At 54.9% G+C, this 18,557-nt stretch overlaps 1 protein-coding gene across 1 annotated transcript; it reads left to right on the top strand.

Moving 5' to 3' along the window:
- The first annotated feature begins 2,422 nt into the window (after positions 1-2,422).
- On the top strand, positions 2,423-15,684 carry LOC128846743 (von Willebrand factor A domain-containing protein 5A-like). Its single transcript, XM_054045992.1, has 6 exons — positions 2,423-3,079; positions 11,389-11,492; positions 12,915-13,037; positions 14,316-14,452; positions 15,080-15,197; positions 15,605-15,684. The coding sequence occupies exons 1-6, from the start codon at positions 3,072-3,074 to the stop codon at positions 15,682-15,684; spliced, it is 570 nt and encodes a 189-aa protein (XP_053901967.1). The 5' UTR covers positions 2,423-3,071.
- Positions 15,685-18,557: the final 2,873 nt, after the last annotated feature.

The following is an 18,557-nucleotide window of genomic DNA, read 5'->3' as shown; positions in this document are numbered from 1 at the left end:
TGGAGCTGAAATCAAGAACCTCTCCGAGCGCAGACCTCACTGTTTCCAATCAGGTTTGTCTCTCTGGACTCGAATCCATGTAGGGTTTAAATGGAAATCGGTACCGTTTCCAAGCTAACCAGTTTGCATCAAACTCGGAAGCCCTCAATCCTGAATTTCGGAGGTGTGCAAGGGGCCAGCACATCTGGAAAGAGGAGAGCACATAGGGGCTAGCACAGATGTGTCAGCCAATGCAGGGTCCCTTCACTGGGATACCTTGTAACCGCAATGGTTTATAATGGCAGAACGCAGTCAGGCACCTGAGGGGAGAGATCAAACAGCTGGTTTATGGATCTCCAGAGTGAAGTTCAGCGTGACAGCTAGATCCCACGTGCATCGACCCTGTCCTCTAAGCAAACGTTGACTGGAACATGGCAAGGCTAACACAGAGTTCAGGATATTTCACACTCGTGTGTCTGGCTCGAGAGAGAGATTCCAGACCGGGCGCTCCTAGGGAAACCTAGGGGGACCTGTCCATACAAATAGGCAGCGTACACAGAGGGTCAGGCTGATGTAGCCAGGCCCATTTCTGCCCCACCATCACAGCTGGAGCCCAATTCCCCCAATCGCTCTGTATGGTTGCAGCAGGCTGCCCTAGCCAAAGGCGCCTGATCTGACAGAGCAGTGTCAAAAGAAGACATGACTAAAGAAACAAGGAATGGTCAGAGGGTCAGGGCGTAAGGACACTTTTCCGGGAGAGGCAATCTCCTCTCTCGCTCCGTCTCTGTATTTCTGCAGTACCCCGTTGCAAAAGAGATTCTTCTTTAATAAGACAAGTTGCCCCCAATAAACCAAGTAACGAATCCAAGCCCCATCTTTCTTTTGAATCTAAGAGATGCCTTTGGAATGAGGTTAAAGAGCCATCATCAGTCATTGCTGAGCAGCGTGGAAAACAACGCAAATCAGGGGCTGTGCAAACATGAGGAAAAGCCAAAAAAAAAATGGGGGGGGGTGCAAAAATTTTTTTGCTTGGGGCAGCAAAAAACCTAGACCAGGCCCTGGCCACAGTGACGGGCCCCACATAGGTTATAATGAACTAATCACCTTCTGCTGCATTAATGCGATAAACATCCCAGTTTGCTGAACGGGCCAGAGCCTCCCTGGTGTAAATCCGGAGTAACTCGAGTCTAGTGAAAGCAGTTACGGTGACTTTACACTAGTGGAGGATTTGGCCCCAGGAGCAATTCGCTCCATCCTTTGGGTCTGATGCAAACCCCAATGCTAGGGTGACCAGACGTCTCGATTTTATCGGGACTGTCCCAATATTTCCTTGTTTGTCCCGCGTCCCGACCGACGTGCGGTCGGGACACTGGACAAACAAGGAAATGTGCCGGAGCCTGGAGCCCGGAAGTGCTCGCACCCCCCCACTTCCCCGACTCCACCCCCTCCTCCCCCGATTGGCTCCCTCCCCGAATCCCCGCCTCTTCCCCGGGCTCACCATTCCTCCTCCCTCCGCCAGTCGCGTCTGGGCTGCTCCCCAGGTGGTGCTATTCCGCGGCGGCCCCGGGGCGGAGGCATCGGCAGCCCAGCCCCGTTCGTTCCCTTGCGGGACCCGAGCGGGACGGGGGGGCTGGGGCCTGCTGCCCCCACTCCGGGGCCGCCGCAGGATAGCAGCAGCTGGGCAGCAGCCCAGACGCGACTGGTCAGGGGCTGGGCGCAGCGTGCGCGCTGCTGGGTTCCCGCAGCAGGCCCCGGCTCGGGGGGTTCGGGGGCACCAGAGCCGCAGCCGCCAAGCACCATGGCCGCTTCCTCCCCCGCAGCAGTGGGAGCTGCAGCAGCGGCTGCTCCCGAGTCCCGCTGCCCGGGGGGGAGAACAGCCGCCGCCTGGCCCCGTGGGCCGCCCCCCTCCTCTCCCTACCACCCAACTGAGTCCTGCCTGCTCGGGACCAGGCCGGACTCTTACTCACCCCGGCCCCGCGCTCCCCCTGCGTCTCCCGGGCCTCCCTCCAGCGCTTGCGGAGGAAGGTTTTGTTGTTGTTTTTTTGGCCCCGCCCCCCGCCACGCCCCCCCCCCCCCCGCGTCACTCTCCCCCTCTCCCCCCGCGTCCCGATATTTGACTTGGGTGATCTGGTCACCCTACCCAATGCGCTTGTCCCCTTTACACTGACAGACACTGTCCTGTGAGTCTGACACAGAGATGGGCCAACGTGCCAGGTCTCTGAGGTGAGAGCGACTCAGAACAGGACTCACTCCAGAGTGGAGTTCACAGATGAAGTGAGGGATCTCTGCACCGCAGGCCCAGCGGGGCTCTGGGCAGGATGCAGAGACATTGCCAGGGAACGGAAGGGTTAAAACTGCAGGGAGGTTTGTGTTACATTCACCTGGTTGCCAGGTCTCCTGTCTGAGCGGGAAGCAGTGTGTGTGTCACTGCTGCCCCCGCGCAGCTGCCGGGAGAAGGGCGATTCCACAGCCTGGGTTTTTGCATGATCACAAATTGGTTTTGTTGTAGAAGCAGCAGTGATCTGTATGCTGTGTATAACTGTGCTATGTATAACCTGTATATTCAAAAGGTCTGTTATACTTCCCCCCTCCTCCCGCTCTTGTCTCCTCTCCCTCTCTGAATGCCTGTGAAGTGGCTTTCCCACTCCCCCTCTCCCTCCCCCTCCCTCCTGGGATGCTTGTGGGGTGAATGGGCTGGTTGAACAGCTGCAAGATCAGAAGAGCTCCAGATAGACAAGATGTCTGGGACTCTAATTAGGCAGCGATCACACACCCAATGCATGGACACTGCATGGACACTGCCCGAGGTGGAGTGTGACCAACCAGACGCAGCCAAGTCATCTCTAGTCGCAGGCCATGAGGAGCAGGTCCTTAGAAGGAGAAGGGGCCATGTCCTCAGCAGTGCACTCACAAGCTTGTACCTCCCAAGAAGGCCCTTTGCCTGGACCGCCTGGCCAGTGGTTCGCTGCGTTGCATTCCATCATGCCTCGGGAAGACTTACCTTCATCACACCATCCATCGCTGCGCTGTGGGACACTTACCTTCAAGGATCCTAACATCTCCAGTGCCGTGCCTGTCCTGGGAGCGTGAGTATGCGAGTGTGAGTGTCACCCTCCCTCTTCTTCTGAGCTTAGCTATCAGTATAATAAACGTGCTGCTTTCTGCCAAACTCTGGTGGGTCATTAGTCCTCCCTAAGCTTACTAGCTGGCCCAATTTCAGGTAACAGTTTTGTTGAGTCTGAACTTTTGATGAGCTTAAACTTAACCCAGACTTGATGTCTCTGTCTGAACTTTTAACCGAAGCTCTGACCTGCGAACTACTCATGACACCCCCCCTCCCCTTAAGTAGCCATCTCCCCTTATCTCTTTTTGAATATACATTTTAACCTGTTTTATCCTGTAAAATCTTGTTTGATTATGCATGACCATTATGATCTGTTAATCACTTTGTTTACTTCTGTGTATAAATATTGATGCTCACCCCTAATAAATTTGCCACACTTACTCTGAAGCCTTTCAAGCTAAGGATAGTGTGAGCCCGTTGATCAACGAATTGGTGTCTGGTCTCTGACAGATTGTGAGCCCCATACCAACTCCGCACGAACTCGGGTGCTGGAGAGGTGAGTGAGGACTTGCTTTTTACCTAACAATTTGGGGGCTTGTCCGGGATTTCCTTCTGGTGCGGTGCCTCTGTCCAGTGGTCAGACCACTCATATACAAATTGGCAGGCGCCACGGGAGATTTCTCCCAGCCAATTCAATATTGAGGGGTCGTGTACTGGACAGCAGGGTAAACGCCAGTTGGAGGGCTCCTGTCAGACACCATGGGTCAAGGGACTAGTGTGCCTCTTGAGAGTCCGTTGGGGATTGTAAATAAGTTATGGAACGAAGGGAAACTCCCAGTACAGACAGGAATGTCTAGGAGAAAGTTGTACACACTGTGTGTAAGGAATTGGACTGGGTATACCGCGGTATTGGCCAACCCGGAGATGAGGTGGCTTTCGTATGGCTCTTTCGAACAGGCTGCCTTAAGAGGAGTAAGGAGCCAGATCGAAAAAGACCATCCGGGACAGTTATGTTACTGGTTTTGTTGGGACACAGCAGCAGAGCTGTGGAAATCTTTAAAAATTATGGCAGTCAGGTATTCTCCCGAGAGAGAACCCCCCTCCATGTTATTTCGATGAAGGGTGTAAACCACGGCGTGTTTTGACTCGTCAGTTGGTCCCCACTGCACCTGCCCCTATTCCTCCGCAGGGGGACTCTCTCCAGGGTGCAGAGGGGAATCTGCAGGACTCCAGGTCGGAATCTCTGCAGAGGGATAAGGGGGAAATGGAAGGGCACACCTCGGGAGGAATAATTACTAGGCAAATGACCAAGCAGATGCAGCAGGTTGCATACCCCTCCCCTGGGGACGCCCAGAGGGTCCGGTCGCATCCGCAGATACTTACACCAGGGACGAATACATCCCTGCACCACCAGCTCAGCCCGTTCCCCAGGCCTGGATCAACTACGGGCAACAGCAGCAGCTGCAGCAAACTCAGCCTCCTCAATGACAGTACCCCGGGGGCAAAGGCAAACAATGTGATGGTCTTATTTCCTTAATGTCTTTAGCCGGCTCCTTCCTCACTTTCTCCCCTCCCAGCAAAGAGCCTCGTCTAACCCTTTCAGTCCAGGGACTGCCTGTCTCCTTCCTCAATGATACTGGAGCTACTTTCTCTCTTTTAAATCATGCCCCCTCTCCCTGGCTATCCTCTGAGGTTAAAACTGCAACTGGGGTGGAGGGCAACCCAGTCTCTGGGACTCACTTTGCCTCTAAATGTTATTTATGCTGATAAATGTTTTTCTCACCATTTTCTTTTTTCCCCAGCTTGTCCGATCCCTTTGATGGGCCGGGATTTACTCTGTAAGCTTGAGGCTACTTTAACCTGCACTCCTGAAGGGGTAGGATTATTGATGACAGTGTTAGGAGATTCGGCCCCAACTCAGGGTAATTGGGAACCCCCACCCCTCTCCCCTGACCTCACTGACTTGCCTTTAACCCTCTGGGGAATTTCTGACACTGATGTTGGCCTGCTCCTTTCAGCAGAGCCAGTAAGGATTCAAGTGAAGCCCTCCTTAACCCCCCCGTCAGTCCCTCAATACCCCCTGTCGTTGGAAGCCCGGGAGGGCATCCGCCCCATTATCGAGGGATTCATTGCACAAAAGCTAGTCCGCCCTCAGCGCACCCCCTGTAACACCCCTATACTGCCTGTCAAAAAGCCTCCTAAAAAGGACGGAGACCCTATTCGTTGGCGCTTTGTACAGGATCTACGGGTTGTTAATCAGTATGTGGTCCCTCTTCATGCAGTAGTTCCTGATCCAGCTACTATCATCAGCCAAATCCCCTGGGATGCTGAGTGGTTCACTGTTATTGATTTAAAATCAGCTTTTTTCAGCATTCCTGTGCACCCAGACTCTCAGTATCTCTTTGGTTTCACCTGGGAGGGACAAAGTTATGTCTGGCAACGACTTCCTCAAGGCTACAGAGACAGCCCCATGATTTTCAGCCAATGCCTCCGCCACGACTTGAAAGGCTTCACCAGTCCGCAGGGATCCACGTTAGTCCTATACGTAGATGACATCCTATTAGGTAACCGCGAAGAAGCTGCCCTCCGCATCGATGGTAAGGCACTTTTATTATACCTACACACCAGAGGCCACAAGATAGACCCTAACAAGATTCAGTGGGTCTCACAGAAGGTCCGATATCTGGGCTTCCTGTTAACCCCAGAGGGGAGACAAATGGACCCAGTCCGCATAAAGACTATCCAAAACTGCCCTCTGCCAAACACCAAGAAACAACTTCAAGGTTTCTTAGAATTAATTGGCTTCTGTCACCCCTGGTTGCCGTCCTGCGGGGAGTTAAGCAAACCACTCCACCGACTCACTGCTAACCTTGCTCCTGACCCTTTGCAGTGGTCCCCGGACACAATCCAAGCCTTTCAGTTACTCAAGGACAGTGTGGCCTCCTCCATGTCTCTCCGCCCCCCAATTACAGCAACCCTTTCACCTTTTTGTCCACGAGAGGGGCGGAATTGCTAGTGGCGTCCTTACCCAGCTGAGCGGCCCCACCATTTCCCGCTTGCTTTTTACTCTCAGCAGATCGACCCTGTCGCTCAGGGAACCCCATCCTGCACCCGGACTCTGGCAGCAGCTGCCCTGCTGATCACAAAGGCAAAGAGCCTGACCCTGGGTCATTTTACCACGGTTTGGACCTCTCATGCCTTGTCAGCCCTTCTGCGTAGGGGCACAACCCAAGTCTTTTCGGCCCATCGTCAGCAACAGCTAGAGGCCGAACTCTTAAAAGACACTAACCTAATTTTTGAAAGGTGTGGGCCCCTTAATCCAGCTACCTTGCTTCCTGACCTGCCAGTCCTCCAGGATCAGCACGACTGTTTGGAAGTAGTTTATAGCATCTTACAAATAAGGGACCTGGCTTATGCCGGATGGCTGAGCCTGCCTCCCTCGCTCCACATACCCCGTGGCAGTTCACTGGCACCATGATAAGGGGGGTCACTACGGCACGCACGCCCTTGTGGACACCATCGCTCGCTTTTGGTATGCTCCAGGCATTCAACCCTACTTCCTGTCAATAGTGAAAGCATGCAGCACATGTCAGCGTAATGGACCTGCTCCGCCTCTTAAAAAAATTAAGGGTGGAAGACCTCCGCCTGCTGCTCCATTTCAACATCTTCAAATTGACTTTGCAGATATGCCAAAGGCTTTTGGGAAAAAGCACCTCCTTGTTTTGGTTTGCCCTCTGACTTCCTGGGTCGAAGCTTTTCCTACTGCTAATTGTACTGCTGCCACAGTGGCGAAGATTCTCCTTAGAGACATTGTACCCCGTTTTGGCATCCCTCTCGTGCTTGACTCAGACCGCGGACCTCACTTTACTGGTCATGTCCTTGGCCGTTTAGAACAAGGACTGGGCATTTCACACTCCTTTCATACACCCTACCACCCTCAGTCTAGCGGGAAAGTTGAGCGTATGAATAGGGAGCTTAAGTTTACATTGGCTAATTACTGTCAGGAAACAGGGTTAAAGTGGCCTCAGGTACTTCCCTTGGTCCTGTTTCACCTTCGTACTCGCCCAACCCGTGTATTGGGATTATCCCCCTTTGAACTACTCTATGGACACCCCCCTTTCAAAGGCGGGGCGCTACCACGTGCTGATGTTTCACTATTGGGAGGGGATCATATGACCGCGTGCCAGTTTCTCTCCCTACAGGCTCGCCTCCGTACCCTTTGGAAAGCCTCGCAGTTTTCCCAGACCGTGCCGCTGGAAGAACAGATCCACCCATTCCAACCAGGGGACTTCGTCTGGGCCAAAAAGTTCATTCGTGGCGACACCCTCCAGCCGAGGTTTACTGGACCCCACCAGGTTCTTTTAACAACCCAGACTGCAGTGTTCCTGGAAGGACGCAAATCCTGGATCCACCACTCCCACGTCAAGCCAGCCGTAGTGGACCACAGTGACGGACCAGCAGCTCTTGCCACCACTGAGGACACTGCCTCCAACCAGTGGACCAGCTTACCTCTTTCAGACATCAGACTTAAATTGACTCGGCAAAAATGAGAGGACCTTTTATTCTGACAACTGTATGTTTTTTATTATGCCTTTTTAGTTTATTTTCTGCTTATGAAGATAATGCTTTTATTAGATATTCCCACGAGGTTAAAACTCGTATTTTAGGAAATAGAAGTAATTGCTGGGTATGTACTCAATTTCCAGTAAATGCAGAACAGGGACTACTAGAATCTTTAACCAATGAAACTGCGACCCTATTTGAGAATCAGGCCGGGGAAATGTCCCAGCTGCGCCAGTTAGCTTTGCAAAACCACATGGCTTTAGACATAATGTTAGCAGCCCAGGGAGGAACTTGTGCCCTCATAAATGAAGAATGCTGTGTTTTTGTAAATGACACCTACTCTGACACTTTTCAATGTACCAAACATCTAAGGGAAATGGCTAAGAACTACTCCTCTGGCCAGCCACCTTATAATTGGTGGGGAGCCTTATGAAATTGGCTGTCTGGATTTGGGTGGGTTAAAAAAACTCTTGGTGGGTATTGTTGGGGCCATAGTAATCCTTATAATACTGTGTTGCTGTATTCAGTGTGTCCCCTCCCTCATAAACTCATGTAGGTCAGTTTATTCTTTTCCTACTTCAGCCAAGGGCCTTACTCTCTTCAAGTTGGCCCAGGCTGAAATTGCCAAGCGGCCCTTGGCTCCTTTAAATGGGGTGTAGCTTTTGGTAAATAGTTATCCCAAAGCTACAAATGGAGGAATGTTGAGTCTGAACTTTTGATGAGCTTAAACTTAACCCAGACTTGATGTCTCTGTCTGAACTTTTAACCGAAGCTCTGACCTGCGAACTACTCATGACACCCCCCCCTCCCCTTAAGTAGCCATCTCCCCTTATCTCTTTTTGAATATACATTTTAACCTGTTTTATCCTGTAAAATCTTGTTTGATTATGCATGACCATTATGATCTGTTAATCACTTTGTTTACTTCTGTGTATAAATATTGATGCTCACCCCTAATAAATTTGCCACACTTACTCTGAAGCCTTTCAAGCTAAGGATAGTGTGAGCCCGTTGATCAACGAATTGGTGTCTGGTCTCTGACAGATTGTGAGCCCCATACCAACTCCGCACGAACTCAGGTGCTGGAGAGGTGAGTGAGGACTTGCTTTTTACCTAACAGTTTCATTTCACTGTGTCTCGCACAGTAATAGTGGGCGGTGTCCTCTGCAGGACGGTCTCTAAGACACTAGCAAACCAAGCACGTGCTTGGGGCGGCACATTTTCAGGGCGGCATTCCGGCTTTTTTTTTTGCTTCGGGCGGCAAAAGCCTAGAACCGGCCTTGGCGGCAGCAGCAGCACATTGTGTGTGTATGCGGGGGAGGCTGGGGCCGCTGCGGTTCGTACCGCGGGGGAACAGCACCCGCACCTTGTGACTGGGTCAGGCAGGCTCCAAGCGGGGGACACTCAGGTGCTGCAGGGTGACCGCCCCCCCAGTGCCGCAGCCGGGGCTGGGCAAAGCGGCCCGAACTGCCCAGGGAAAGCGGCAGGGTGGCCAGAAGCAGCAGGAGCAGTGGGGCCATAGAGGGTGGGGCGCTGCCGTGCGGGGCCTGCGTCCCGCTCTTGGGGGCTCCGCTCCCTCTGGGGCTACCCTGCCCTATCTCCTCAGCCCCCTGCCAGGGTGGTCCCCCAGCTCTGCCCTCTGGGTCCCGGCTGGTCCTAGAGGCAGGAGCCCTGGCTGGAGGGACCCTGGGCTGAGACGCGCCCGGGAGCCCTGCTGCTTACCTGACCCTGCCAGCTGCTTACCCAACCCTGCCAGCGCAGACTGGCTGGAGGCGAGGGGGGAGTGGGCGGAGTCAGAACTGGTCGGGGGAAGCCCAGGGCTGGGGTCGGGGGCAGCCACAAATTCAGTCCCAGGCAGACTGCGAAGAGCTTCGAAAGGATCTCACAACATAGGCGGGGAGTTATATGGGCCTGTGGTGCCCGTGCTCCACCAATATTCAGGAACGTGGGCCCAGGTCCACCAATGTTTGGGCTTATATTTAATCAGAACCGTCCCGTCCATAGGACGGACCGGGGCAACTGTTTCAGGGGGACGCGGGGTCCAGGGCAGTCTGGGGGAGGTAGCACGGGGCCTGGCACCGGCAGCAGCGGGGGCTCTGGCGCCAGCAGCAGCAAATGACCCAGCCCCAACCTGCCTGCTCCGCCCACCCCCACCCCACCGCTTTCCCCAAGCCCTCACCCTGCCTCTTTCCAGCTTCCTCCCCCGAGCGACACCAGGAGCTGGCGGGGCAGAGCTCAGCGGGGTGGGCTGGGGCTGGGTCACTTGCGGCTATCGGCGCCAGGCCCCCTGCTAATCCCCCAGGCCGCCCTGGACCCCGCATCCCCCTGAAGCACGGAGCCCTGGGCAATTACCCTGGTCAGTCCTATAGACTGGACGGCTCTGCTTGGACCCGTTCTGGGCACCACCAAAAATTATACAAGCCTGGGTGACTGGGCAAAAAAATTGCAGATGAAATTCAATGTTGATAAATGTAAAGTAATGCACATTGGCAAACATAATCCCAACTGTACATACAAAATGATGGGGTCTAAATTAGCTTTAACCACTCAAGAAAGAGACCTTGGAGTCAGTGTGGATAGTTCTCTGAAAACATCCACTCAATGTGCAGCGACAGCAAAAAAGCAAACAGAATGTTGGGAATTATTAAGAAAGGGATAGAAAATAAGACAGACAATATCATGTTGCCTCTATATAAATCCATGGTACACCCACATCTTGAATACTTCATGCAGAGCTAGTCGCCCCAACTCAAAACAGTTATATTGGAATTGGAAAAGTTTCAGAAAAGGGCAACAAAAATGATGAAGGGTTTGGAACGGCTGCCATATGGGGAGAGATTAAGAAGACTGGGACTTTTCAGCTTGGAAGAGAAACGGCTAAGGGGCGATATGATGGAGTTCTATAAAATCATGACTAGTGCGGAGAAAGTAAATAAGGAAGTGTTATTTACTCCTTCTCAAAACACATGAACTAGGGGTCACCAAATGAAATTAATAGGCAGCAGGTTTAAACTGTTGGAAGGCAGGATACTGAGCTAGGTGGACCTTTGGTCTGACCCCATATGGCCCCTCTTATGTTCTTAATGATGGCCATTGGGCTGGGGGTCTCTGTGCTACTCCAGCCCCATCGATCTCAGTGGGGATCGTTAACTCTGATCCCTAATGATGGTCATTGGGCTGCAGGTCTCTTTGCTACCCCAACCTCATTGATCTCAGCGGGGATTGTTGACTCTGAGCCCTAATGATGGCAGTTGGGCTGGGAGGGTCTCTGCACTAACCTGGCTGCATTGATCTCAGGGCAGGTCTACACTATAAATTTACTTAAGCGCAGCTGCGCCACTGTAGCACGTCTGGTGAAGATGCTTTAAGCCAACGGGAGATGTTCTCCCGCCGGCACAGCCCTGTCTACACAGGGGGGCTAAGGTCAGTGTAACTACTTCGCTCAGGGAGCTGGAGCTCAGGGGTGTGGATTTTTCACACCTCTGAGCGACGTAGTTATACTGCAGCATGTAGTGTAGACGAGACCTCCATGGGGATCGATAACTCTGTCCCCTACCAGTGACCACTGGGCTGGAGGTCTCTGTGCTACCCCAGCCCCATGGATCTCGAAGGGGGTCATTATCTCCTGACCCTACTGATGGCAATTGCGCTGACTATGCAACCCCCAACTGCTGTGAATTGGGCGTATTTACCCCCTTTGTTCTGTAACCTGGGTCTGGGGGGGTCCCTGGGCATTTTCTCCCCCCTTGTACTACACCTCTGACTCCCTTCCTTGCCCACAGCCCCCAGACACTGCCGTGGGGGGTGTCATCCTGCAGTACCGCATCCAGGACCAGACCTACAAGGAGACCCTGCAGTTCCCCCTGCAGCCACAGGATGGAGACAGGTGACAGCAATGTTCCCCTAGTCCCCATCCTCCCCACACCGCTGGGTCCTGCCCCCACATCCCCACCCCCAACAGAATAGAGATGGGAGGGGACCAGCCCCAGGTCACAGAAGGAAGCAGGGGTCCTGGCTCACAGCCTCCCTGCTGTGACCACTAGACCCCACTCCCCTCCTATAGCCAGAGATAGAACCCAGGAGTCCTGGCTTTCCCCCCCAAATACACTATCCCACTAGCCACTACTCCCCTCCACACAGTGGCAGGAACCCAGGCATCTGGGACTCACCCTGTGACTCTCTGTCCCTGGCACAGGCTGCCCGTTCACCGGCTGGCAGCCAAGTCGCTGCTGCTGGAGCTGGAGGGGGCCGTGGACACCGGGTCGGAGGGGGACCTGCGCCGAGCGCTGGAGACCAGCCTGAGCTCGGGGGTTGTCTGCTCCCTCACGGCCTACGTGGGGGTGGAAACAGAGCTGGGGCAGCCAGTGCAGGGGCCGCTGGTGAGATGGGACATCCCGCTGAGAGGTAACCCCAGAGGGGTCGGGGATCCCGGCACTGGGGGGGGATCAGCATGGGAGGGGCTCAGGTGGGAGGGGGACCCAACCTGGCACTGTGGGAGGAACCTGGCACCGGGGCGAGGGAAGGGGGAGGGAATTATGGGAAGGATCCCAGAACAGAGGGATCCTAGTGTGAGAGGAGGGACTCAGAAGCATGGGGCGGGGAGGGGCATCATGGTTACGGGCTAAGGTCCCTTGGCTCTTCTCCCTGCCCTAGCTCCCGTGGGGCTGTGCTGCCCCCTCCCTACCCTCCCCAGGGCGACTCCAGTGCCCCCGTCCCCAGGGCAGGGGGAGAGCGGCGGGCGCTGGCCGGGTGGGACGAGGAGCTGCCCTTGGGGCCTGGCCCATCCCAGCCGGGAGAGTGGGGCCTGTGAGATGTACAGACAGACAGATGGACCCAGAATCGGAGACCCAAACAGACGGGGGCAGAGACTGAGAATCAGACAGTCGAACCCAGACAGAGAAGCCGACCCCCACAGGCAGGGACCGGAGGGGCCGGCGCATCGCTGTCGTGAGCAGGCCTGGCTAGCGGGGGCCTCTCGCCCCCCCCCACAGCATCCTGCCCTCATCCATGGGGTGCAGCACCCGCTCTTGTGTCCCCTGGGGCTGGATGAGGGGGCCAAGCTGGGGGAAAGCTGCAGGGGAGGAGCTGGATCCAGGGGGTTCCAGCTTGTGGGGAAGGTGCTGTGGGGAAATCCTGACTCTGAGGGAGCTGCGGGGAGAGGAGGATGGGGCTGGGTGTCGGGGGTAGCCAGCTGGGGGGCTGTGTGTTGGCTCTGGGTGCCGTGGGGGGGGGATTTCCCTTCCCTCTCATAGCTTGTCTCTATCCACATGTCTGCCTGTCCCTCTCTGTCCGTCTGTCTACCCCCCAGGCTTCGGAGCCGCACAGCGCATGGCCATGTGCTATTCCGCCTCTGTGCCCATGGACAATTTTGTAAAGCCCTCCTGTTGCTTCACCATGGACTGCGACTCTGACGACAGCTCGGATGTGCCAGGTGAGAACCGCCGCACCCGCCCCTCCCCCACTGGGGCACTCACCCCCAGAGCTCCCCATGGCCAGTACCGGCTATCTCCTCCCCCGGCACCGCTCCTCTTGTCTCCCTCGCCATCCCAAAGCTCAGCCGGGGGAGCCCCTGACGCGAGGGCAGGAAGTTCTGCAGACATGGTGCCCCGCCGGAGACTGTGCCCCAGAAAGGTGAGGGGGGCAGGGGCTGGCAGTCAGGACTCGGGGCAGGCGGCAAACCCCAGGATGACGCTTCATCGGGTCAGAGACAGACGTGCCCTGACGGTCCCGGAGCTGGGCAAGTGTTTAACAGCTACATAGAAAGTCAAGGAACTTCCTGGGCAAAACACTGCTGTGACGCTGGGGGAGGGGGAATCCGCAGCTGGGTTTTTTAAGTGTCGGGACGCAAATGATCTTGCAACAAAATGAAAAAAATAAGGAAACTCCCAGGCAATAAACTTTGTGAAGCTGGAATTTGGAGGGTGAGTTTGTATCAATGAGCTAAGTGTGGGGACGGCCCAACTGGGCAGCGGAGGGGGTAATCAGTCACTTTTTAGTAACAGAAATGTCGCTGAGCAGTTTTCTCTGAAATAGAAACAGCTAAATTCCCAGACAAAAATACCTTGTGAAGCTGGGCCCAAGCTTGGATGTTTGTACAGGTGAATTCAGGGGCACAGATCGCAATTGGCACGGTCTGGTTTCTAAACAAAGAAGTCCACGAAAGGCAGAATTTTTAAAGTTAAGGCTCCCCTTAAAACCTGAATTTCAAGAGTCTGCTGTAGCCCAGGTAACCTTAACTCTGTCTCATAACCCTGGCCCAGGCATGGCTATAATATCATATAGACTGTGTAACATCCCGTCTCCCCTATACCCTTAGACGCTTCTGTGTCTCCCCGGACATAGGTCTGTATCGCAGGTTGTAGTGCGGGATGGTCCCGGGGTCAGATTGTGTTTGAGAAACACCCTGGGGTTGTGAGATTAATGACTGGGGCTGAGACATTCATGGAGCCCAAGGGACTTTGGGTCCCAACTCCAGCTGCAAATTAGTTGTCATCCCATGGGTGCAGAAAGGGGCAGAGTTAAGGGTGCCCACGGAGAGGTTAAGGGTGCACAGGAGCAGATAAGGGATGCCTATGGATGGGGCAGTATTCAGGATGCCCATGGAGGGGCAGAGTTAAGGTTGTTGGCTGTCCCCTAGCCTGGACAGGCCATGTTTCTGTTCTGTATCCATAACCCTGTGCAAGAGCCATCTCCCCACATCTCTCCCTAGAGCGGGCACCGGAGGAGTCTCCCCTGCTGAGGCTTGTGTCTCTGCAGAATGCTGACGGCTCGTGGGACCTGGACCCCTGGCTGACCGCTGCATTGGGGGTGAGTGAGACCGACGCCAGGGAGAGGATGCCCAGTAAGGTGAGTGCAGGGGATGGAGGAGGGGGGAGAGACGGGGGCGGGGGGGAAGGTGCCATGAGTTGGGCCTGTTCTCTGCTCCTAGATGAGACTGGGTGTGACCCAGACTGAGGGGTCAGGGTCTGAGAGCAACTGGATCAAATGACTCCTAAATCTGGAGCCCAGTGGGGGAGATGTGCCCACAGCAGGGAGCTAAGAACCCCCTTGAAGGGGATCGGAGGATTGGATCCTGGGGGCCCAGGGCTGTGGGGGACATGGGGAGGCCCAGGCTGGGTCCTCTCTGAGGCTGTCTCCCTACCCCCGGGCCTCCCACCGGGCATCTCGGTAGGGGGTCCATGGTGCTAGAGTGTGGGGGGGCTGGGAACCCTCTGAGTCTGGGGAAGGGGTGGGAGTGCTGGATTGGGTGGTCCCCAGGGCAGGGGAATGGGGGTAGCATTGGGGGGGCAGAGGGGTCCCTAGGGCATGGGGATGGGGGCAATGCTGGGAGGGGTGCTGGGGGGTCCCAGGGCGGGGGGATGGGGGCAATGCTGGGAGGGGTGCTGGGGGGTCCCAGGGCGGGGGGATGGGGGCAGCACTCAGGGGAACAGGGGCTGGGCGCTATCTCAGGCTGTCTCTCTCACCCCCGCACAGGACGTGGCCCCGGCGTCTGGGCCATGGTGCTGGCCTTGGTCTGGCTGCACTGCCGGGCAGCGTGACGAGTGGGAGCTGCTGGAGGCCAAGGCTGTGGGCTGGGTACGGGGCCAAGCAGGTGAGAGGGGAGTGGGGGGTTGGGGACAGGGCCCAGTTCCTTGACCGTAGAAACCCTGCCCCATAGCCCAGCCCAGCCCCCCCCCCCCAAGATCCCACAAACCCACAGTACCAACCCTACCCCATAGGAACCCACAGTCCAGCCAACCACAGCCCTGAGATCCTGCGCCCCATGGGTCCCAGGGCCCCCGGCATCCTAACAGCCTCTGGCGCCCCAGCCAGATCCCCAGAGGCCTCCAGTCCCAGGACAGACAGGCTCCAAGCCCCCTGCTCCCCAACCTCAGTCCCCGCAGGCTGTGAGCTCTCTGCCCTTTGTCCCCCAGTCCCTCGGCTGGTGTCTTCTTCCCCCTCCCCCCCACCCCCCAGTTCCCCAGGCTGATGTCTCCCCTGACCCTCTTCTCGTTGCAGGGCCCCGGCTGAGCGAATGCCTGGAAGCCGCCAACACCCTGCTGGGCTGCAGCGTTGGCCCTGCTGTCTTTGGGCTCTGAACACCGCCCCCCCGCCCCCCCCCCCCCCCGGCTACCCTGGGCCTCCAACTCAGCTGAGCCCCCGCTGATCCCCATACCTCCCCCACAAGCTATCCTGGGCCTCAGTCCCGCTGAGCCGGGCCCCCCCCCCCCTTTCCTCCCAGGGATCCTAAATTAAGAGCAGCCAGTTGGTTTGCATAAATTTAACGAAAACAGTTTAAATTGACCCTGTAACTTACAGCGGAGGAAGGTTGTTGTGCAGACAGGCCCTTGGTGCTGCGGGCGGAGACTGTCTCTGCCAGCCCCTCGCTGGAATAAAGCAGTTCCCCAGGTTTGTCTGCCTGGCTTTGGCTGGGGTCCCGGGGCTCCGAGCTCCCCACAACTGCCCAGGGCACTGGGTTCCCAGCAGGGTCAGGGACCGCCTGCCCTGAGCGGGTGGATTAGCGCTCCCAGCTCCAGCTTTCTGGTGGGGCATAGCAGCTGGACCCAGACACCGGGGCGGCTGGCTGGGGCCGGGAGGAGCCCCGGAGAGCAGGGAGCACGTGGGGTGCAGGGGGCAGACACGGGGCATGGGCCCAGGGCGGGGTTTAGCAGGACGTTTTAGCTCTGGGCCTGTGTGGGTCCCTGACACCCCCTCACTGGTCTCTGCTCCACCAGGAGAAGGAGCTGCCAAGCCCGGAAAATCTGTCATAAGAACATAAGAAAGGCCGTACCGGGTCAGACCAAAGGTCCATCTAGCCCAGTATCCTGTCTACCAACAGTGGCCAATGCCAGGTGCCCCAGAGGGAGTGAACCTAACAGGCAATGATCAAGTGATCTCTCTCCTGCCATCCATCTCCACCCTCTGACAGAGGCTAGGGTCACCATTCCTTACCCGTCCTGGCTAATAGCCATTAATGGACTTAACCACCATGAATTTATCCAGTTCTCTTTTAAACGCTGTTATAGTCCTAGCCTTCACAACCTCCTCAGGTAAGGAGTTCCACAAGTTGACTGTGCGCTGTGTGAAGAAGAACTTCCTTTTATTTGTTTTAAACCTGCTGCCTATTAATTTCATTTGATGACCCCTAGTTCTTGTATTATGGGAATAAGTAAATAACTTTTCCTTATCCACTTTCTCCACATCACTCATGATTTTATATACCTCTATCATGTCCCCCCTTAGTCTCCTCTTTTCCAAGCTGAAGAGTCCTAGCCTCTTTAATCTCTCCTCATATGGGACCCGTTCCAAACCCTTAATCATTTTAGTTGCCCTTTTTTGAACCTTTTCTAGTGGCAGTATATCTTTTTTGAGATGAGGAGATCACATCTGTATGCAGTATTCGAGATGAGGGCGTACCATCGATTTATATAAGGGCAATAATATATTCTCAGTCTTATTCTCTGTCCCCTTTTTAATGATTCCTAACATCCTGTTTGCTTTTTTGACCGCTTCTGCACACTGCGTGGACATTTTCAGAGAACTATCCACGATGACTCCAAGATCTTTTTCCTGACTTGTTGTAGCTAAATTAGCCCCCATCATATTGTATGTATAGTTGGGGTTATTTTTTCCAATGTGCATTACTTTACATTTATCCACATTAAATTTAATTTGCCATTTTGTTGCCCAATCACTTAGTTTTGTGAGATCTTTTTGAAGTTCTTCACAGTCTGCTTTGGTCTTAACTATATTTAGCAGTTTAGTATCGTCTGCAAACTTTGCCACCTCACTGTTTACCCCTTTCTCCAGATCATTTATGAATAAGTTGAATAGGATTGGTTCGAGGACTGACCCTTGGGGAACACCACTAGTTACCCCTCTCCATTCTGAGAATTTACCATTAATTCCTACCCTTTGTTCCCTGTCTTTTAACCAGTTCTCAATCCATGAAAGAACCTTCCCTTTTATCCCGTGGCAGCTTAATTTACGTAAGAGCCGTTGGTGAGGGACCTTGTCAAAGGCTTTCTGGAAATCTAAGTACACTATGTCCACTGGATCAACCTTGTCCACATGTTTGTTGACCCCTTCAAAGAACTCTAATAGATTAGTAAGACACGATTTCCCTTTACAGAAACCATGCTGACTATTGCTCAACAGTTTATGTTTTTCTATGTGTCAGACAATTTTATTCTTAATTATTGTTTCGACTAATTTGCCTGATACAGACGTTAGACTTACCGGTCTGTAATTGCCGGGATCACCTCTAGAGCCCTTTTTAAATATTGGCGTTACATTAGCTAACTTCCAGTCATTGGGTACAGAAGCTGATTTAAAGGACAGGTGTCACGGACTCACAGATCATGCCCACTCTTGGCCCTGTGCGGTCCATGGGGGGTGCCCCTTTTAGTGAGACAGCCCTTCTCGGGGGTCCACTCTCTCTCGGGGTCAGGCCCCTCCACCTCCTGGATCCGCACCTCTAGGAGCCCTAGCACACCTGTTTCTTGCCGTGGGCCCCCTCGGGAAGTCCACTCGCTCTGGACCCCCCGGACCTCCACCCCCAAAGGGGTTGATGCCACCCTGTTCTGTAGACCGGAGTGACTCTCAGCCAGCATAAAACAGGAGGGTTTATTGAGAGTTGAACACAGCACAGGAAACTCTCAGGGCCTCAGGCCTGGCCTCCCTCAGCCCAGCCCATCCCAGTCTCTCTGCATCCAGGTGGGCTCTGCCTGCTCCCCCTCCAGCCCAGAGCTCCCCTGCTCCCAGCTGGGCATCTGAGATCACTGGCCCCAGGCCCCGCCTCTGTCCATTGTCTTCTCTCCAGGTAAACAGGGTTGTAAACCGGGGCCTCCTCTCCTCGCTTCTGTCCTCTGGCTGGAACCGGCTGGTTAGGTCACTGGGTCCTCACTCTGCAGCCCATTGTCCTCCCACTGGCCAGAACCAGCTGCGTCTCCTCAGCTGGGCCTCCGGGTCA

This window comes from Malaclemys terrapin, chromosome 12 (genome assembly GCF_027887155.1).
Source record: "Malaclemys terrapin pileata isolate rMalTer1 chromosome 12, rMalTer1.hap1, whole genome shotgun sequence".
Lineage (NCBI taxonomy): Eukaryota > Metazoa > Chordata > Testudines > Emydidae > Malaclemys > Malaclemys terrapin.
Note: the sequence above shows the minus strand (reverse complement) of the source record. Positions and strands in the feature narration are given on the sequence as shown.

Bases quoted from the DNA above. Each gene is read 5' to 3' on its own strand.
- LOC128846743 (XM_054045992.1), top strand. The intron at 14,453-15,079 runs GTGAGTGCAGGG...ACCCCCGCACAG, and splicing joins GGGAGAGGATGCCCAGTAAG to GACGTGGCCCCGGCGTCTGG. The intron at 15,198-15,604 runs GTGAGAGGGGAG...TTCTCGTTGCAG, and splicing joins CTGGGTACGGGGCCAAGCAG to GGCCCCGGCTGAGCGAATGC.